Genomic DNA, 22,508 nt, shown 5'->3' with positions numbered 1-22,508 from the left:
ATCATTACTTAAGCAAATACCAATATGTGTTTAGTATTTAAAAGTCAAATTTTTTTTTTGTAAAAGAAATACATTATTTAACTTTTGTTTTTTGGTGACTTTGAATTGACTATATATTTTATGAGGACTATTTTCAGTTTTTTTCTTTAAATGAATAGTAAACCTGATTTTTAAAACTATTATTCATTTTCTAATTGAGGTAGTTAAGCTTCCAACTTTAGCAAATTCATAACAGACTTATGTTTCCATACTATCACTTTGTTCCTTAAAATTTGGAGGACTAAGTCATTTGTCCCTCATGTTCTTTCTAGAGCGTTTGAGTTTGCAGAACACTACTCTTTGCCATTCCCACTGTTAGTAGTGCAGACCCCACCTTGGGATAATAAAGGTAGGAATAAAAGCAGAGCAGTGACTTGCCCAGAGGTGATATGGGATAGATGGCTGGATGAGATGCAACATGACAGGATGAAGTAGGATGAGATGGAATTCCTGTGTAGCAGCAAGTCTGCTATGGTGAGTAGGGAGATATATTTCACAAGTTTTTGGGTCACGTTAGCCTGGATGACTGTTCCTAAGCAGAGAAACAGTGTTATTCTAACTGTTTTTGCAAAGCCTTGAAATGAAAGGATAAGGAGTGTTGGCTGGGGAATTTATGCCCCTCTTCTCATGCCTTTGTTGTGTATGCAGAAAAAGTTTAATTTCAGGTAGATCCCTCCATTCTTCAGTAATTACCTATATTTTTCAAGATTTGCATTTTAGCATCAATTCTTTGAATACATAAAGTATTTTTAAGTATGAAAAACTGTCTTTGAGATGCCTGGATTCTTTCCCTGATACTCAACCTTTTTGAGTCATTTTCTCTTGCTTAAAACCCTCATACTGGTTCTCTCTGATCCCAGGACCCACTGGACCCCCATGAAGTCTGTTGCACTTGGTTTCAACTTGCCTAATTCAGGTTCTCAGTGGCTTCTTAGGTGCTCAGAATTTGTTGCTATTATCAGTGCATATTTTGAGATCAGTTCATTCATCCGTGCATCTTGCAGATTGTTTCTACCCACTATACTTGTGCATCCAAGACTTAATGGTGCTCTGCTAAATACAGGGTCATGTACTTTTGGGGTCTGACTTTTAGGAACACAAAGCTGAGGCTTTGCATGTTTTAGTGCTTTCCTTAGTCTGGTGTGTAAACATATACTCAAGGGTTGAATTCATTTAAAATGCATTTATCCTCTCGGGCTAACTAGGACTGTCCACAGAAATCCACTCTTAGCATATTTGGAGGTTGGAGGAAAAGGGAACTCCACATTTGAGACCCCTGGTACAGATGGCATTTCTGATTTAGAATGTAGAACAATATTCTGATGCCTTTTGATTTATACAGTAGAATTCTCTTCAACATCCTTTCCAATACATTTTAAAATGAACTGTGGGCATCTTGCTATAAACTGAAAAGAACATTTCATTGGTAATAAAATATAAAGTTAATTAAAAGAGATCTTCAACTTGTCTTCTGAAGTCTCAGACCAGGCAGTGGTTCAAGTTCTTTAGTGGGAGACTGGGCCATTCATCACTGTTTGTTTGGCATGTCAGAGTCACAGGAGTTCCTTTGTAATTTATGCACTGCCTTTATGAATGTGGCATTATATCTAGACAGTAACTATGTTAATTTCCCCTAATTGTGATATCATCTGTCTATCAACAGCCAAATATTGTAACCTTTAAAAACCTGTAGCGATTGTTTTTCAAATTTGCAAGGCATGGTAACACTAACCTTGAGAAAATGAGACATTTCTTGTGAATTCATTTAAAATAGAAGTTTCACTCTTTTCCTCAGAATAATATTGAAAAACATTTTATTACTTACGTGGTACATGGTTGTTAAGGGAAATATGGTTAATACAGAAAAATAAAAAGAAAATTGTACATTGTACTTCTAGTAATCATCTACATAACATTTAGATTTTTTTTCACTCAAGGCAGCTATAACAGATATGTGCTATTCTTATTGAACACCTATCTATGTTTAGGGAATATCCACCTTATGAAGCACAACCTGCCTCTATTTTAGTAGCACAAAATCCAGTATTCATTTTCCGGTGGCCTTGGAGCTAAGGGCAAGCACATAGCTTAGGCTACACCAATCTGATGCAGCCACCCTGGGCTTTGGATTGAAAGCTATTGAAGCGAAGCAGCATAGATGCAAGAGAACCCATTCCAGTGAGGGCAGTGCCACGGTGGCACCAACATCCAGTTTCCAGAGGCTGAAGCAGCAGTAGTACTAGTGGCAGCACAAGGTGCCTGGTTTTGGTGCTGAAAGTTTTGCAAGTAACAGTGATTGTGCCCCGCAGTTCTGGTGGCTATGTGGCTGCTTTAATGGTTCTGGGATGCTGTTTTCTATATTGCCAGTAGCTACATGGCCCCAGCCTTATTCTTCCAGCTCTCAGAAGAGAGTTTTTGAGTTACTTAATATAATAAAATTTGTTTTGACTAAGGTTATCTGAATTTCTTGCAGCTAAATACAGTGAATCAGTGGATTATTCTTTGTCATATGATAAGAATTATATTTCAACATGATTCTGACCCTAAGGTATGTTCTACCTATGGACCAAGATTTTCTGCAGGAAAGTCTTATGTTTAATTTCAGAGTCTTTTGGGTTCCTGGACCCATTTCCAACGTGTGTATGTGGGATTGAGTTGGGGCAATGTTTTCCGCACAATACCGAACAATTCTCAGACACCAGCAGGGTGTCTGAAAATTCAACTTAATTCAATTCTGATGCCATCTACCCAAAGATAGCATCAGATTCCACAGGTAAAGGGCTCAGTCGTACAAGACTGATCCCCCTTTGCCCACCCAACCATCCCCACATACACTTCAGGTGCCACTCACAAGCCCAGAATGTCACCTGTGATTCTGACCCACTGGCTAAAGATTGGAGGTTCCAATGAACCCCTCCATGTTCTAGTTAAAGATGCATTGTACATCCGCTTTAACCATTAAAGAAAATAATGCATTTAAAAAAATAAAAATAAAGATGGAGTAAAGCATTCAAATGATTCAAGCTTAAATGGAGCTGGCTGGCCATTTGTAGATGTGGTTTCAGACATGCTCCTGCATCACTGAGAACTTGAATTTTTTAAACTGTATCAAACTCAAGGACACAACTAACCATTTTGCTTGTTACAGGTATTTTGAGATTTCCTATTTATTTTTAAATGTTTATGTAATTTGTGTATTTCTAGGAATTTTTCATTTTAACTAGAGTATCAGATTTGTTGGTGTGCACTGGTTGATAGTATGCTGTTATAATCCATTTTACTTCTGGAAGGTTCGTAGCGGTGTTCTCACTTGCATTCTGATCTTATTTGCATCTTCTCTCTTTTTCCCCTTAATAGTCTGGATAAAAATTTGTCAAATTTATTATTTCAAAGAATGAATTTTTGGTTTTGTTGATTCTCTTTGTTGTTTCTCTATTCTTCATTTCATTTATCTCCACTCTAATCTTTATCATTTTTTTCCTCTTAGTAGTTTTGGATTTAGTTTGCTCTTATTTTTCTAGTTCCTCAATGTGTAAAGTTGTGTAATTCATTCAAAATATTTCTTCTTTTTTAATGTAGGTGTTTACAGCTATAAATTTCCCTTTGAACACTACTTCACTATAGCCCGTAAGTTTGGAAATTTGTTTTTGTTTTCATTCATCTCAAGTATTTTCTAATTTTCTTGTAATTTCTTCTTAATCTTTTGATTATTTAAAAATATGTTGTTTAATTTTCACATATTTGTGAATTGTACAGCTTTCCTTTTGCTATTGATTTCTAGCTTCATTCCATTATGATTGGAGAAGATATTTTGTGTGATTTCAGTCCTTTAAAATTTTGAGACTTATTTTGTGGTATAACATATGACCTTTCCTGGAGAATATTTTATGTAAACTTGAGAAGAATATATGTTCTGCTGCTATTGTGTGAAGTTTCTGTACATGTATGTTAGGTCTAGTTGGTTTATAGTATTTTCCAGGTTCTATATTTCTTTATTATCTGTCTAAATATTCTATTATTGAAAGTGGGGTATTGAAGTCTCCAGCTATTACTGTAGAGTTTCATTTCTCCCTTCATTTCTGTCAATTTTTAGTTCATATATCTTTGGGACCTGTTGTTGGGTGCTTATATGTTTATAATTGTTAAATCTTCTTGAAGAGTTGAGCCTTTTGTCAATATATAAAAACCTTCTTTTTCTCTTGTAACAATTTTTGACATAAAGTCTATTTTGTTTATTGTATATGACATTTTTCCATGTTGAGTCATTGCTTGTTTTCAATTTTTTTCTCTTTGTCTTTGCCTTTCAGTATTTTCACTTTGAGGTGTCTGGATGTAGATTTTCTTTGTTTATATTACTTGTTCTCTAATTAATTTGTTTTTCAGTAAGTCTGGGAAGTTTTAAAACGTATTTCTTTACGAAAATTTTTGAACCTATTTATTTCTCTTCTTTCCTTCTAGTATTTCCATTATGTGTATGTAGGTGTGCTTTATGTTAACTCACTTTTTTCTAAGCCTTTGTTTTCCTTCATTTTATGTTCTTTAGGTTGCTCAGTCTCTATTGCTCTCTCATTAAGTTCACTAATTCTTTGTCTACAAGCTTCAATTTAATTTTTAATTTCATTTATTTTACTTTTTAACTTTTGAATGTCTATTTGGTTCATAATTTTTATCTCTTTATTGATTTTATATATATTCTTCCTATTATAATCATCATTACTCATTCAGTATTGTAATTCTCAGAATATTTGGAATTTTCTCTTTTGATAGTGCACGTTCTTTTTAGTGAAAGGCCACAGGTCCTTTGGGGAAAGGCTTGGAGGAATACTTACACTGTATACTTGTGCTAGTGTTACAAAGTTCTTCCTCAGGGGAAACTGTCTTCCTCTTTAGTCAATGAACTATGAATGCAGCCTATGTTGTAATTCTGCAACTCACACAGTTAAATTTTAGAAGCAATTTTTAGTCATATCTTCTCTGTGGTTGCCTGAAAGAAGAGGTTATTTTAGGGCCCTCTTATAATTCTGGTGGTCTTCCAATAATTACTTGTGGTAAAAGTTTAAAGCCCTAAGCTCATCCTTTTCATTCTGTAAGTTTTCTAGTGTAGATACTATTAGAAATACTACTACCTCCCCTGCTCAGTCATTGTAATTAAAATTCCGCAATGAAGAAGTGTAGTTGCTATTCAGTTTTTCAAAGTCTTGCTCTCAGTAAGCCTTTCATCCTAAGTAAACATAGGCAATAATTTAACTGATCATGATGGCACTGCATGCCATTGATTATTAATGCCCAATTTTCCATTCATTGGGGGTTCAGATGGTATTCAAGATCAAATACATAGTTAAACTAAACCAGAATCCTCTCTGACCACTCCTGGTATCAAGTACTGTATCAGTTAAGAGGTCCAGTAAGGGAAAGGTAAATCACATGAAATATTTCAAGCAGAGATTTTGATTCCACACATGTTAGAAGTCTAAAAGTGCAAAAAAGCCGATGTTTATGTAATGCAGAAATTCATACTTGCTAAGGAATCCTGGTATGTAAAAAAGAAAGAGGAGATATTACTAGACTCAGAACTCAGAAGAGGGACTTCAGTGGGCTGGTGTTTGGGACTCTGTGAAGATGTCGTAAGTCTTCAGGTGAGGGAATGTGATGTGGTTGGTATCTGGTTGTTTAAGGGGCACAGCACAGCTGCTACTGCTGTCTTGAAGGGTACATGGAAAGCTCATGCTGGGAGTGTTGGAAAAAAGTAGAGGTAGGTGTCAACTGTTTGCTGCTGCTAGAATATCACTGGCCAGAATATCTCTCCTTCTACATTCTGATTTCCTTCTCATGGATCCCATTACAGAACCTAACAGAAGGTCAGGCTACAAGGAAGTCTGGGGAGTGTATTTTACAAAGTCCTTGCTCTGATATCACAGCAAACAGTATACAAGGGGGCTTGGTGGTGAGAGACAGTGGAAAATGTTATCTGATATACTCCACTATACCTTGCACCAAAACTTACTTATTCTTTCTTTATTCATTCATTTATTTCCTAATAGAGCTTGTGTATCAGTTCAGGGGAGTAGATAATAAATATAATGTTTGAGTAAATTATATGATATTATGGAAAATAATAAATGCTATGACAAAATAAAGAGCAGGATGGAGAATTGCAAAGAATAGTTTGGGGTGGGGTTGAGGATTTGCTGTTTTAAATGAGGTAATCAGCACTGGGCAAAGATTTGAAGAAAATGATGGAGTTTCTCATGCAGTTATCTTGGTGGACAACATTCTAGACAAAAGGAATAGCCAGTTCCAAAGTCCTGAGGTTGTGGCACACTTGGCACATGCTAGGAAAGAAGTTAATACATTGGATCCTAGTGAGCATGGGACAGAAAAACAGAAGAAAGTAATAAGGGCCACATCATGAAGGTGCTTCTAGGGCATTGTAAGAATTTTTGCTTTTATTCTGAGTGATACGGGAAGCCATGAGGTTTTAAGCAGAAGAGTGAGACGATGCGATGCAGTTTTAAAAGAATCATTCTAGTTGCTTTATTGAGAATCACCTTTAAGGAGGGTGTGAGATGGAGGCTATTGCTATAATCTAGGCAGATGAAGGTAGCTTGGACCAGGTTTGTAGCCATTGCTATAGTGTGAATCAGTGGAACACTGGATATCTTTTAAGAGCTTAGAGGATTTCCGGATGCTTTGAATGTGTAGTGGGTTGGTGACGATATCTCACTTCCTTCTCTCTTTACCCCTTCATGATGAGTTGGTGGGACAGGGTAGGGTATGCTTGTATCTAAGTGGGGTTAAGGGGCTGAATCAGAGAAGATATCCTTGCAGCTGGAGGAAATGGAGAGGCGGTATGGGTCATTGCTGCCTCCTAACATGGAATTGTCCTGGGTATTCTTCCTCAGAGCACAGGGGAGGAGGCGGTGAGAGAGCAGTCAGTGATGCTACCAAGGAAACCTGAAAAGAAACATTTCTGCTTTTTCTCCCTCATCTATTATCTTCTGAAGTTGAACATTTTTATTCTTCAACCTAAAATGGCTGCATCTTTCCTAAGAAATGAGTTTAGTTTAACATGTCTGAAGCTACTCTTTCTATTAATCGGCCATTTCTAAGCCTTCCCCTTTACAATTTTCCCTACTCAGGGCTCAGGGACAGATCGCACATTTCCAGAACATGCATAAAATCCATGAGAGCTTGTGCGGACTCTGAAAACAGCCCAGGGCTATGGGATAGGGGGCTATAAGGCTAGTTGTGCCCATCAGAGAGCTTTGGATGGGGACAGGATAATACAGGCAACAAGGGTTTCTTTAATCCCTCCAGTCACACAATAATAAGGTGATGTTTTTGAATATTTATTTAATGTTTTACTCTGCCTTATTCATGCACCAGCTCATTCAGTCCTCACATTAGCACTTTGAAGAAATTTTCTCTTTTTTGCTGATGAGTTAAATGAGGCTCAGAGCAGAGAATCACTTGCCCCAGGTCCTGCAGCTAGCAGATGGTGGGGCTTAGATTTAAACTTGTCTGTCGATTGTTAAAGCTCTGATGCCATGGCTCTGAAATGCTATGCTCCATACTCAACTACATGTACTTCTGAATCTACGTCCCAGTTCATCTGTTCCTGCTTTCTACTCAGAATATTTCTTTTCATTTTGATACCTTTGCTCCCCATAGATGCTTTTTCTGAATCAAAGTATTTTAGGAAAACTAGACATTTTTATAAGGAAAAATAAGGGAGGAAGCACAATATAGTTTTGAAGGATGGTTAGGTGAGTGTGTTTAGATAAGATCCGACCTTCTAAAACATATGATATGTTAACCAGTAGGAAAATATTAGGGCTGCTTTTATTTTTAATATTATTTTTAATGTTCTTACGGGGAAAAGAAGAGAAATCAAATCTGTTATGTATTACCACATATACAAAGGATGATGAATGTATTAAACTTACTCAGTATAATTACCACAACTTAAAAATACTTTATCCACTAGCTACAAACTTTATATACATTTATTTTTTATGTACACAGGATTTTTGCCAAGCTATTTTACAACACAATTACTGACTTTGTTCACAACTATTAGATGTTATTCTCCATTTCTGCTTGGCACTAAGGGAAATTATTACAACCTGGTGAGTGTCATTCTTGAATTCTCTTAACTTTTGGCATACTATCAACAATAAGTGGGAACTCAAATTGTTACTGGTAAAAGTGTTAAGAAATTGTAATTCTCCTGCCTTTGTATTTGATGGGGTAATTTACCAGATACTAATCAGAAGTTTTCTGATGAAATTCTGCATTAACAAAAATCAAATTCAAATTCTGAGCTGGCCAAAATTGATTTTTCAACATTTATTTTGTGCTTCTGAGGTTTGATACTGAGCTGCTTGGCATTCTCCTGGGTGCTTTGTAAGAGTGGAGTTCACTTTGAAGTTGATCAGATCTCTGTTTTTAAGAGATTGGCAGGATCTGGAAAAGAATATGAATTTGTCTGCTGGGTCAGAAATGTCATCATCATGAAGTTGGGAGATGAAATAATGCAGCAGCATACTGAACTTGCTAAAAAAGGAAAAGATATTAGATTGAATTCCATAGTAATCACATTTGCTTTAATTTTTTCCCGTGCAAGTAATTTCAAAAACACTTTGTTTAGATGCAAAATATTGAAAATTCAATGTTTGTGATTTTTTTTATTTTTGCCTTTTAAGAAAGATTTTCTTGAGTCATTCAGAGTTCTCTCAGAATAGTTTGTATTTTTCTGCTGCTGATCCAAGTCCAAAATATCTTAGGATGTTTTGACCATCTGCCTGGCAATTCTAATGAATGTTTGCCTGCAAACACTGAAAAGATTCACAGTGAACTTGAACATCAGTGGATAGAGCGAATTTTTGCGGCAAATCTTTCTAAACTCTGAAAATATGAAAACACTGGCATAGCTTTATTTAAAATGACTCCTACGAAAGCTGATTTCCATGTGTGTTATTCTACAATTCATAGTGTCAAAATTCAGATGAAAGGACTAAAATCTTAACTCTTTCATTCTTTCATTTTGTACTCATTTATTCTATTATTATTTCTTTTCAAATTTTTGAACTTAAAATAGTCTGCTTTATAAGATCTTGGTTTATGAGTCATGAGTACTGAGGAAATAATGTCAATTTTCCCTAAAAAAGTATTAAAAGAGATTGTCTGGACCTTGGATATTTCTGTCATGCGAGAAGAATGATACTTAGCAAGCACAGCAACATCAAAAACAAAAACAAACAAACAAACAAACAAAGCAGATGATTGGAGCGATATTTTTCCTTAGAAGTTCTAGTAAATCATACTGAATTTCCCTAGCATGTGTGGAGGCCAGGAGTTATGTTTTTCAAATGTATTAGTGTATTTTGGTGATGGCTGACTGCACTGAATTTGAGGGCCAAACTTCACACTCCTATTCTACAGCTGAATACAGCCCCATGTACCTAAAACATTCATTGGTGCTAGTCTCACAGTTATTGATAAGTTAAGAAGAAGACATGTTTGCTTTAAAATATTAGGCTTTTTCTTGACTTTCACATTGTATGATAAGCATTTCCGGTTTTTGGAATGAACGTTTAAAATCATTATATGCATGATTCGGTACCAAGTGAGAACACATTTGCTTGTCTAAAGCATGCATGCAAGCCGCAGTGACTTTACTGAGCTGTTTGTAGCAACTCAGTAATGACCACTTACTATTTCAGCATTTGGCTTTAAATTTAATTCTTTGAAATGCTTACATACAGTAAACTCTATGTGTCTACACACTTGTATGTGTCTGTGTTTATGTGTGTCTATTTATTGGTATAATCAGAAGAAATTCAACTTAAACATATATGATAGGGGTTGTTTAGACTTTTAATGTTTTAGATATTTCTGGCTTTGGGTCCAAGTTAGTGGGGAGGATTGGAAAACTTAACATTGTGGCATCAATAGGCCACGATATTCTCTTGAAATAATTGCTTTTATCTTGTTCTTAAAAAACTAGTGAGTTCTATATTGGTGGAGGCATAACACTCCAGTAGTGTTAGAGATCATTATTTTACCTGGATAGCTTTAAAAATCTAACTGAATATTTTAAAGGAAAAGTTTGTGCTGCACATCCACATTCTCAGAAGGCTTCCTGCACAAGAAGAGCAGGACTGATGGTATCTCTAATTCAAGAAGAAAAGATGATTTATAAGCACTGAAATCTGGAAGATAAATTCAACGCTTAATGGTGTACCTTGTTTTGTCATGGCTCGCAGAAATGTGTTAGTATATTTTTTTCTTGTAATAAAACAGATGCTTCTTTAGGACCATTAGCTCATTTCTTTCTAGGGGAACTTCTAAATTATCTAAGCAGACAAGAGGAAAGCTCTCTCTGTGGAAAGGTGTGTGTTGTACTCTGGTTTGCCTGGCATTAGTTGTCATATATCCAAATATTGCCCAAATATCTAACAGTCGATTCAGCTTTCTACATCTTACTTGATTTACCTGTATGTCATACTAGTATATATAAGTAGTACATAGACTTTTTAAGGATTTGCATATGAACATATTTTCTGATACTTTTCCCTGGTCCTTACTCTTTTTCTCAGTGGGGAAAGAGGACAGACTAAGGGCACTGTACTGTCGTTAAGTTGATATTCACCTTAAACTTTTTCCTTGAGTTATGGAGGAAAAAAACATTTTTCTTTAGAACTAGTAGATGCTCTTGTCTGCCGTCATAACTGAATTACTGTCTTTAATTCTTGCCTAAAAATTGGTAGCTAGTTTCAGAGATAAATGGGATTCTTCCCTTCTTCCTTAGGAAGCATCTTTAGTGTTTTATAATCTACCTATTTTTTAAAAATTAAAAGTATTTGTGAAAAATAAAGTAAAGAGGATCATAGGGATTTGCTTTGACTATTTCTTAGCTTGACACTCTAAAATATGTAATGGTCAAAAAGCACATGATTACTTCTTGTCTTTTGAAGCCACTTTCCCAGAAAAAAATAATAAAGAGAATGACATGTACAGCTGCCTAATAATTTGCTTAGGTTTCTTTTTCAGTTATATTTCATGGAGAAAATCTTTAGATCTTTAAAATTTTTTATTCCACAGAATGAGTTCTTCTGAGGAAAGATTTTTATTAAATCTTACTTTTGGAGGTTAATTTTCCATCATTCTAGTGATAAAATTAATCATATAACTTTTTCCTGTTTTACAGCTGAAGATGAAAAAGTTTAATTTTATATAGGCTTCATTTTTATTCACTTTTATTATGTTTTAAAGCTTTTAAAACTTGTTTAATCTTTTGGAAAAATTGTGTGTTACTTTAGTGTCACAAATGTATACTACAATTTTTAAGTGAGAAAAATGGAACACTTTACAAGAATTTTCAGATACATTTTTCTGTTACATATAATAATTTAGAGTTTTCAAAGAGTAAATTTAAAGCCCTCTTTATTTTTGAGTGGGCAAATATCTTAATACTGCCTTTGTTACATGTATATGCTACCTTTCTCATCTGAAACATAGCTACCAAGAAATTGCCCTTCTGTTTCCAGAGAGTATTCAGGACAGAGTGGTAAGCAGTCAGGGGCATGCGGGCCTGTGGTGGCACCGTGGTGGTGTCATACTACTGTTTCAGCTCAGGAATGGATTTAGGAATATTCATCCACAGAGGTGTGGGGTGAGCTTATGAAACTTGAAGTGGTGGAGGCGGATTTGGAATTCCTGCGGGTGCAGCCATGGGAGCTTGGGTCTCTTGGAGTCACTCTCTTCTTCCGACTGGATTTGGCGTTGTCCACCTCACTGGGGTCACACACCACTGTCATGGACTCCATCCTGGTCACAGTGTACAGGCTGCTTTGCCGAGTTGGATGAAACCTGGTGGTCTTGAGCTCCAGCTCATCATAGCTAGAAACTTTGATGAAAGGACACCAGCGAAATGCTCTCTTGAAGCCAGCTCGAAATCTAAGGAGAAGCAGGCCACAAGGAGAAGAAGTCGTGTTTTCAAGTGGAAATTTCCTTCAGCTGTCACAAAAAACTCTCCTTAATGCCCTTAAGTGAACTGAGTTTTTTAAATTTAATTTTCTAGTCAAAACTCAGAGTTTATGCCACAGTATTGGTACTAGTCTTCTAAGTTCTCCTTTGAATTGAAACTTAACTTTGCATCAGTGAGAAGCAAGTCATCAAAGAGTAAGCTCACAGCATCAGTAATCAATATGCCAAAGAAATAGTGTATATTTCTTCAGTAATGTTATATATTTGCATATGTGTAATTTAATTAGGCTTGCTGGTTAAGGCACTTAAAAATAAAGTAGCTTCTTACAGAAATAATTACACATTTATAAATTAAAGTCTCACTTAATATTAAAATTAATTGCTAATCTAGATGGTTTTTAATCTAATCATATAGGAAAGTGCAAAATCCTTGGCTTTGTAAACCATTAAATAAAGTTAATTAGAAATAGATGTACTACTTACGGGGTGGCTTGAATTGATATATGGCTTATGCAATTAATGAAAAAAAGCAAGAACTAAGTAGTTTTTAACAAACCTAAGACATAGTATGGTAGAAGCCCAATTGGAAAGAGAGCTTTGGATTTAGGTCATGTAATTACTTACTTGAAGTTCCATTTCTACTTGTACTAAAACACACTGATCTATTAAACAAATTTACCCTATGAAATTTAACCCTACCCCTCCATGTGCTGACCTTATAAACAAGGTGTTTTTTTTAAGTCTGGAAACCACAGTTTTGGGTTTTTTTTTTTCCTGCAGTCTTAAATTTAACTGTAAATATTTCTGCTTTTTTTTCAACTTCACTTTAAAAGTAGCTTTCCCCCTGACCACCCCAGTTTCCTCACAACCCATTCCCTAAAGGCTGCGCCCTCTCTTACCCACTGACCTCATCATGCAGGAAGGAGGATTGGAATTCTTCCCCTTACTGTTGCTTCTATTACTGTCATAACACCTTCTATTTTGAAGACTACTTATAAAACATCCTCTTTAATAGAGTCTACTCACATATGCCATCATCTCTCCACCTGCGCATTTCTACAAAGTGTCTTCATTTCTTTGAGGATTTGAGCACATTTTCAACTCCCTTCCTTTAATAATAGGTTATTTCTTTTTCTTTGGCAAGTAAAATTCTGACGAGTTTGGAGGGAGAATTTGGCCTATATAAAAATCGCCTAGTTGTGGGAAGGGTACAGCTCGGTGGTAGATTACATGCTTAGCATGCATGAGGTCCTGTGTTCAATCCCTAGTATGCCCATTAAAGCAAACAAACAAACAAAAAACAAAAACAAAAAACCTCCTAATTTCTCCCCCTAAAACAACAAAAAACAAGCAAAGAAACCCAAAACAGACAAAAATCATCTAGTTAGGACCTCTAAGAGCATTGTTTTGAGGATATAATTGTTAAGGTGAGATATTTCATTAAAAAAGGGAGAGTCTAGAAAAGTATCTCTAGCTCTGTGCTTCTCTCACTGACTTTTTCAATTTTCCCTTCCTTTTGAATTTTAAAAATGCACCAAGAAGCTGGAGCAACATTATATGCTTTCAGCAAAGCCAGAAGTGACCACGAACTTGCACTTGGTAATCTGGTTTTTACCTCTTATTCAGACAGCAGTAGATGATGGGGTTGTACATGGTGGAGCTCATTGCCAGCCAAAAGCTAGCCAGGTAGACCTGCTGAATATATTTCCACCTATTTAGTTGCTGATAGATTGCAGTGAGGATGAAGTAAATATGATAGGGCAGCCAGCAGACGGCAAATGTCACCACAACAATAATCATCATTTTTACAACCTGGAAAGAAAGAAAGAAAGAGGTCATTTATGGCAAATGTAAAAGTTATTACGTATATATTAGTTCTAATAGCTTACTGCAAATCATGCTTTTCTGCCAATACAGTTAAATACATAGCATTCCTGAGGAATAGTCAAAATATTAAAAAATGGTGAGATAATACAGGGACAGTTACCTAAGGTAAATTTCAAGAAAGCATGTTTGTATCACCTAGTGAATAGGTGGCACTAACTCAAACGGAAACAAATATATTTCAATTGGCCTCAAGAAAATATGTGTTTACAAAACACCAAAGAACCTGAGGGAGAAAGGAGCAAGAGTTAGGATTGGGCTGTGCTAGCCTACACAGTAAAATAGCGAAGACAATATATCTAGAGAAACTGAATTTTATATCTAGTCATTGTATCTAGAGAAACTGACCCAGCTCTGTGACTGTTGAGTCACAGTGTGGTACATGAGGCCATAATGGCTAAGCAGGTTCCTAAGTATTTATTATAGCCTGAGTATAGCTTATGATTGTTCAGATTTCTTTAATACCATGCTCTCTAGACAAACTTCTGAATGTTAACTTGGTTTATTTGTAATCTGATATTGGGAAAGGTTTCTCTGGATAGTGATAAAGAATATTCACATTAGTCTGAGGAAATATCACTAACTTCAAGTTTATAAATAGGCAATTGGCGTATACAACTGGTTTATACATCAGTTTCTGTGAGTTTGGTTAGCATGGCTCATTTCCTCTATTTTCACACTTCTGAACCACAAATCCTGGAAGGCCCTAGCCAAAGTAGAATGTCAATCTCTATTTCTTCTCCACTAGTCTTTGAATTTTTTAAAGGCATAGATAATGTCTTAACTGTCTTAATATTCCCAGCATCTAATGCAATCCTTAGTATATTGCTGAAAGTAGATAACTAGATATAAAATGAATGAATAATGAACAACGATGTATAATTTGTAACAGGAAGTTGAATAGGAGGATGTTTTTTGTCTCTAATGAGATAAAACTTGTTCCATTGTTTGTGTCTATAAGAAAGGTAGACACAAAGATATTGAACACTGAGCAGCTTGACTTTCTATGTAAAAGGAAATAATAATAATATTCTAGAATAACCTCATTTAATATCTCTCATTACCAGTCTGTCCAGTAAATTTGTTCATACTTCTTTTGGGACTTTGGAAATAGGAAAAAGTTTAGAATAATATGTATTAAACAAAATGATTTTGAGGCCTACGGTCACGTTTGAACACAAATCAGAGTAAGTCCTGGCATAAATGGCCTATGTGGCTTCTGAGAACTGTGAAAATATGTTACTTAAGTCCTGAACTCATCATTTGATTGCAAGTTGGGATTTAAATGAAAGTTGTGAAGGTTAAAAATCATGAGAGACATGATTCTAGAAATAGACAAAGCATGAAATGGATCAATGTATAAGGCAAAGCTTTCCTAAGGGTCTAATCAAGGTAACATCCAAGTATCTAGTATGAACTGATGGAAATTGGCTATCAGAGCTGAATATCCAGGTCAATAACTCACAGAATGTCATCACTGGCCACGTCATGCAAAGTGTTTTGATTTTCTCATTGTTACTTGCATTTTTTTTCTGAAGAACTGTATTCAGAATCCTGCATTTTAGCTCTCCTATTTTTCATTCATATAGTTGTAAAATACAACTAAGGGCCATATTTTATTATAATTTACATTAATATCGTGTTTCGCACTCCTAACAACTTATTAATTGGTTTTTAATTGCACTTTATGAAACTGAGGCAAAGGCCAAAGAGTTGACCATTGTAATTCATGGAATGTAAGTTAGAGTCTTTAAAACTCAGACTCTTAAGTCTGTTTTTTCTACTTACAACTAATAACATTTATTGAATGTCTGTTGGGTCTAGAAAACAGAATAGAGAAAATTCATGAGTAGAAGACTGATTCTTTATCTGGAAAAGATTGCAATATAATGAAAAATGTAAATTAAAAATGCATGGAAATATGGTAAACATAAGCATATGTAAATAAAATTGAAAATAATATTTATGAGAACTTACTAGTTTATTATAGGCAGGAATGACTCAATGCATGTTAACTGCAGGCTCACAGAATATTAGACTGAATGACATGGATTCTATTGCCTTTTTCACACTTGACTATGTGAACATCATACCATTCCTTGCACATGCTGGACAAACTCCTGTGCAAGATCATCCCCCTCGGCTCCTCCCTCTGGGACACGCCTCCAGCTGTTATTCTTGCTGGCTGACAGCCTCATCTCCTTCCAGCTGTTGCACAGTTGTCACTTTTTCTGAGAATCCTATTCTGACCAACCTACTTAAAATTGCAGTCCATCCTTCTGGCACTCCCCAGACTCCTAGCTTTTTCTTTATTTTCAGTTTATTTGTTATGTATATTTTTCACTTTGTGTCTCCTTTTGCTAGAATACAAAAGGGCAAGAATTTCCTGCTTGTTTTGTTTGCTGAGGTATTTCAGGCATATAGACTGGGTTTCACAATCGGTTTTCAAGTTTTTAGAAATAAATAAAAGTGAATACAAAAAGAAAGAAACTAAAAGACATATAGTTGGTTAATCAGTGTTCATAATTTTACTCTGTCATTAATTACTGGATCATTTGTCCTCCAACTTCAAAATGAGCCTGTGTATATAAAATGAGATATTTCCCTTTTCTAGGCGAACAAATTCAGGTAAAGAGAATGAATGTACAATATAACCAGTATACTATTTTGGATGCATGAAAGCATTGCATTTTTTTCTGAACAAATGTTAAGGGCAAGAAAAAACATGACAATGTGAACATGGTTCAGGCTACTATGTTAAATATAGTATCAGCAAATGTACATAAAAGTTTATTTGAATGCTTTTATACAGACTGATCACAAACTCCCTTTATATGAAATTGTTTTTCATCAATAGCTGAAGAGCTACAAAGGCTATCAAGAGTCTTTTAAAGTGACTTGCAACCATCAATGTGGAAGAATTCCAGAATGTGGGAAAATTAAAATGCGTATGGAGAATTAAATGAAAATGCATCAGAAATGGAGATATCAGATAACTTGTAATTCACATATATATCCTTAAAGACCCTATTGCAAAACATTTAGAAACTTGTTTGAAAATTTTTAGGAAGAATCTAAAAGAACCTAAAAGAAAGAATCTTTTGCAGTGAAACAACTGATAAAATATATTTTATCTATTTATTGCTATAAAATAGGTTTTAACCATTACCTTGGGTTTCTGCTCACAAAATCTTGTGCAGTGATTTCAGACATCAAATTCTCAGCCCACCAGGTTTGATGTAAATGCAAAAGCAGGCTCTTGGATGGGCAACATTGCCTTGCTTTGTGATATGCTGGAATCATGAAATTGTAATCATGCTTTTTTCTCATAAAAAGGCAAGGGAATGAAGCACAAACCTTGACCAATGATAGATGTGCAGCTGCTCAGTTCCCTTGTGTCTCATGACTGGACCATGGCACTGTCACAGACAGGCTATAAATGCTGAGCAGGAAAGTTGGTAGACTTCCTGAAACTCCTTCTATTTTTTAGGCAAGATAAGAGACTGAGATAGAGATGATTCAAATCTTTCAACATGTCTTAACAAACTTTATTGTAAATTGATTGAAGTTGGGTGTTTCTTGAAGCTGAAAGACATATCCAGCTTCTGAAGCAATGGGATTTACTTCCCATGACATGGACAGTTGTGGACACCCATTGTCCTTGGCACGGGAAATTACTAGCAGGAGGAAGAAGGGAGGTGGGACAAGGGAGGTAGCTCTTACACAACATCGTCTCTTTTTAATAGTTTAGAATCCACCTTACTCACATAGGCAGGATTGAAATGCGTGTCATACATCAGTGAGAATAACCTTTGGGTACCTTTTCTTCATGTATCAAAGGGAAGAAAGCCTCCCTGTGTAGATGAGACTGGGATGCCTGCTGCAGCTGTTCTTATCTAGCACATTAAATTGATGCAGGATGGGTGCTTTTGAGATTTTAGGTTGTGAAATAAAAAGAGTCAGCAGAGGAAATTAAATAATATATTACTGATCCTAAAAAAATCTAGGAATTATATTCTTTAGGGAAAAATTTATTCTTTTTAAATGCCTGACCTTGAAATGATTAATTCTAAGTGAAATGAAACTTCTTGTTTTGATTAAAACTTCCTCAGAGCATGTTTTGGAGAACCAACCATGGTCCACACCTTACCACTTCTCTATACCTTTTGTCTGCACAAATATTCTTAAAGGACATTATATCTCTTTAAGTCAGAGTTACAATCCTGCTTATTCTAACTTCCCATTAGCAAATTCAAATGATGGGAAAAAAATTAATTACAAGCATCAGAATCTAAAGTACCTCTTTTAGAACTATTTAGATTGGGCTTTTGCTGCTTCAGAAATCATGCTAAAAAATTTCAATCCCAAGTGAGAAAATAAGAACCAAGCAGTAGCACTTGTGAAAAAAGTGCTGGATGGTCCAGAAGATGAGTTGAATTTTGCCAGTAATTTCAGAATTAGATGAGAATATAGGCGTATTGTGTTAGTGTCATCCAAGGAATTTGACACTGTTGCCAAATCCAACTAGCATGTCTATCCAATTAACATTAGCTTAGAGCAATGCCTATAAGAAATTATGTGAAGGCCAAACAAATGAAGAAAACCCTGTGAATGTGCATGCAGATATGGGAAATATTTCTCTCTGTGTATGTACGCAGTATTGCATTAGTTTTATTGAAGGAAAGTTGATTTACAATATTGTGTTAGTTTCAGGTATAAAGCAAAGTGAATCAGTTATACATACATATATATATATATATTTTTCAGATTCTTTTCCATTATAGGTTATTACAAGGTGTTGAATATAGTTCCTTGTGCTATACAGTAGGTCCTTGTTGTTCATCAATTTTATGTATAGTAGTGTGTATCTCAAACTCCTGATTTCTCCCTTGGTATTGTGTTTGGATTCTACTTCTTTACATTTCACTGCTCATGTTTCATTTTTAATGTGATTTCATTTTTCCATTGGAAACTTCCATTTTTCAAAAGAATTTGAAAGTGTTGTAAGAATTCAGGTTTACAGTGATCTGAAGCCAAAAAAAAAGAATTCAGCCACAAAAACGAAGACAAGATAACATTAGATAAGGAAGCACATTAAGGCAAGAGGAATAAAGACTCATGTTATGGGATCATGATTAGTGATAAAACCTTATAGAGGCTTGTTATGGATTGAATTGGGTTCCCTACCCCCATTTTTTGGTTGTTGTTTACAAGTCCCTTTTATTTAATAAGATTTTTTCTAGATTTGTTGAAGTATAGTTAGCGTATAACATTGTGCAAGTTTAAAGTGTACAATATGATGATTTAATACATGTAAATGTTGTGAGGTGATTACCACAATAGGGTTAGTTAACATCTCTGTCACGTCACATAATTACTTTGTGTGTGTGTGTGAGAGAGCATTTAAGATCTCTTCTCTTAACAACTTTCAAGTATATGATACAACATCATTAACTATAGCCATCATACTGTACATTAGATCTCTATGCTGTACTTAACTTATAACTTGGCCAGTTGGGGGACACACAGGTGAGGCACCCCCAGTGGCTTGTGAGCTGACTTCCTGATGGAGCCTAGGATGTGTTAGTAGGATCTGAGTCCCTTTGATATGTTCAATTTGGAGCCCTGCCTGCTGTTCTCCTAGCTGCTCATTGCCCCCTAGTTGTGCAGCTCACCACAGTCCTCTGGATGGAGGGAGAGAGAGGAGGCCCCATTGGCAGGGCCCCACACAGCTGAGGAACTGGGCACTCACCCCATCACACGCTCTTATTACCCACCAAGGAGAAATCACACATGAGAAGGCCATCCTGGTACTGAGCTGTGTTGCCTTGTGGCGAGGGGTGACGTGTAAAGTCAGTTTGTTCCTCTTATTCTTTCCGGTGCATCCAGTCTCAGATTTATTGGCTCCAGTGATGTGCTGCAATTGCTCTGCTGGACTCTTGGACTTCCACAAAGGCTCTCTGGTCTGTGGGTGGTTGTCTAAATCAGTGAGTTCATGGGGCTTTGGTTTATGGCTGAGGGAGGGCGGAGCTGGTTCACGGGTTCACAGCAAGACCAAGGTCTATATGTCTTTCACCTGACTCTGGGTGGGCAAGGCCCTTCCCAGATGTGGTGCTGGTGACATAACCAAAGCCAGATGAGGCCATAGCCACGTCCTCGGAAGTACGGGGCTGTTTCTGGGTGTATAGCTGGAGCCGTGGTAGGCAAGTCACCAGGGAGCAGGCCTGCCTTCTGAAAGCGACTCTCCTCGTTCTTGGACTGTTTCACAGTCTCCTACCTGCATCCTCCAGCTCCCACAAGGGGACTTTGCCCATGGATGGATGTCAGATTGTTGTTGTTGAGTGGGGATATGACGAGGGACTCTTGTTCCGCCATCCTCCTGATGTCACTCTTCCAAATTCAAATTGAAGTCCCCAGTACCTCAGCATTTGACTGTAAGTGGAGATGGAGTCTTTGAAGAGGTTAAATAAGCTGAAATGAGGTTGTTAGAGGGGACCTAAGCCAAAATGATGTGATTAGGATAAGACACACAGAGGGACCATCATGTGAATTCAGAGGGTCACAGCCATGTGCAAATGTAGCAGCGAGACCTTATAAGAAATCAACCCTGCATGACACCTTGAACTCAGACATCCAGCCTCCAGAATTATGAGAAAATATTTCTGTTGTTTAAACAACCAGTCTATGGTATTTTTGTTATGGCCTCCTGAGCAGATTAGTACAATGTTTGAAATGCTGAGGACAGAATATTATATGGTTTCATTCCAGCAAAGTAGGAGACCAAATAGATTTCCAGAAAGGTTTGGATTGCCTGAGAATTGCTTTCGGCGATATCAAGGACAGACCAGGATCTCTTTTTCCATGAGTTGAGCCTCCCTTAGGTTATATGTGGTCTTCCTCACAAGCACTGTTTTCCATGATAATTCCTTTGCAACAGAAATGACAAGCACACAGAAAGCTCACTTGCTAGGCAAGGTGATAGATTCTTTGTGGTTCTATTACAAGTCAAAAATCCAAATGAATCTGTCACTTTAGCTTAGACTGAAGAGTGGTTCCTTTGATTAAGGCAGAAACTTCTTTGTTATCACACTTAGGTATTCACTTCTGAGGAAGCAGAACTGGCTTGTTAGTATTTAGAGGAAGATAATTAAAATAGAAAATAGCCAGAAAAACTTCCATGGTTTTTAAAACAACAGAAGTAGATTTATTTACCATTATTTCAGGTATTCAAAAAAATAAGAGCAATTTCAACAAGAATTAAAAAAAAACAGTCACAAATTATGAATATTGGGACCAAGTGATGTTTTTGAGGCTTCTGTTATAGTAGAATAGGGAGGAATGTCAAAATATGGTTAAAAATGTGGTTTATTTTAAAGGTATACATCTAGCAAATAACAGAAAAATGTAATAAAGCTATAGTATTTGCAACATATAGACAAAATATATAAAAGTACCATTCATAGTGGACTACAAGATGGTAGTCTGGTAATGGGACTGGAATTTGGAATTTTTTAATCAATATCTTCTGCTCTTACTTGTGGAGATGGGCTGGGTTGTTACACTGTAACTGGAGAGCAATAGAGAACTCATTCCTGACTCTACATTTCAAATTTCTCTCTCATAAATTCTAGAAGGTATAGCAGTGTTTTCAAATTTCTCATTCTGTGCCCTACTTAAGGACTTTCTCATCCTGCTTTTCAAAACTTGTATTTCCTTATCTTCCTCTTTACTACCTTCCTGTGCCAGTTTCTGCTGATACAGGTTCTTGCTATATAAAGCAGTGCGCAGCTTACTGGAGTGACACACTCAGCCAGGTAGTTCTTATCAAAGGAAAATCAAGCTGAGAAGTACATTGTCCTTTGAGAGAAGCAAAGCCAGTGGATACATTTGAGGGAAGCACTAGTGGACAAGTCAGTGGAGTTGTATCCATTTTTGATTCTAGTAATAGGCTTAGTGCTTTATATATTCATTAGAAAACCTTTCAAATATATGAATTTATTTAATCTCCATGATAAATCTTTGACCATATAGTTTCTTCATTTTGTCGATGGGAGACTTAAAACAAAGGAGGTTAAGTGGTTTCTTAAGATCTCAAAGGCAGGTTCAGAGATAGGATTACTGGACCTCTTAATTTTTCATTAGCTAGGGATCATTTTGTATACATTCTGCTTCTCAAGACCCTGAAAAATAGCCCTTGCTTCTTAGCATTCTCAGGGGATGCTTAAGCAAAACGTAGTCAAAGATATTCCACCAAGGAATGGCTCAATTGAAATTTATGTGAGATAAGATATTTTCCTAAAGCTGGAAGAAGTGAAAGAGTGAGAAAAGAAGTTGGAATGGTGGAGTGGGCTCAAGAACTTGAGGTTGGAGTCTGACTTATCTAGTGCTACAAGAATAAGGACAGATTTATCTGCACTAGAACCATGAAACAGGGACTCAGGACTTTACTGTGCTCATATGGTACCACTTACTTCCACATTATTTATTTATATCTAGCACATTTAAAGACTAATGGAAAAAAGCACAAATCTGTGACAATCTCATATGTTCCTTATATCTGGAAACCATAAAGCAGGTCTGCTGAAAGGACTGTC

General features: G+C 36.1%; 1 protein-coding gene and 1 long non-coding RNA gene across 3 annotated transcripts in view; one reads left to right on the top strand and one right to left on the bottom strand.

The window, feature by feature from the left end:
* Positions 1-22,508, top strand: part of LOC140686208 (uncharacterized) — a 230,777-nt gene that overhangs the window by 173,664 nt on the left and 34,605 nt on the right. The window lies entirely within an intron of this gene.
* TACR3 (tachykinin receptor 3) overlaps positions 11,599-22,508 on the bottom strand; it is a 63,305-nt gene continuing 52,395 nt past the window's right edge. Inside the window, exons 4-5 of the mRNA XM_072939537.1 lie at positions 13,646-13,842; positions 11,599-12,000 (exon numbers count right to left, since the gene is read on the bottom strand). Coding sequence (XP_072795638.1) covers positions 11,688-12,000; positions 13,646-13,842 — 510 coding nt within the window. The 3' untranslated portion in view covers positions 11,599-11,687. The remainder of the gene's footprint in view (positions 12,001-13,645; positions 13,843-22,508) is intronic.

The sequence above is a fragment of the Vicugna pacos genome, chromosome 2, assembly GCF_048564905.1.
Source record: "Vicugna pacos chromosome 2, VicPac4, whole genome shotgun sequence".
Lineage (NCBI taxonomy): Eukaryota > Metazoa > Chordata > Mammalia > Artiodactyla > Camelidae > Vicugna > Vicugna pacos.
Note: the sequence above shows the minus strand (reverse complement) of the source record. Positions and strands in the feature narration are given on the sequence as shown.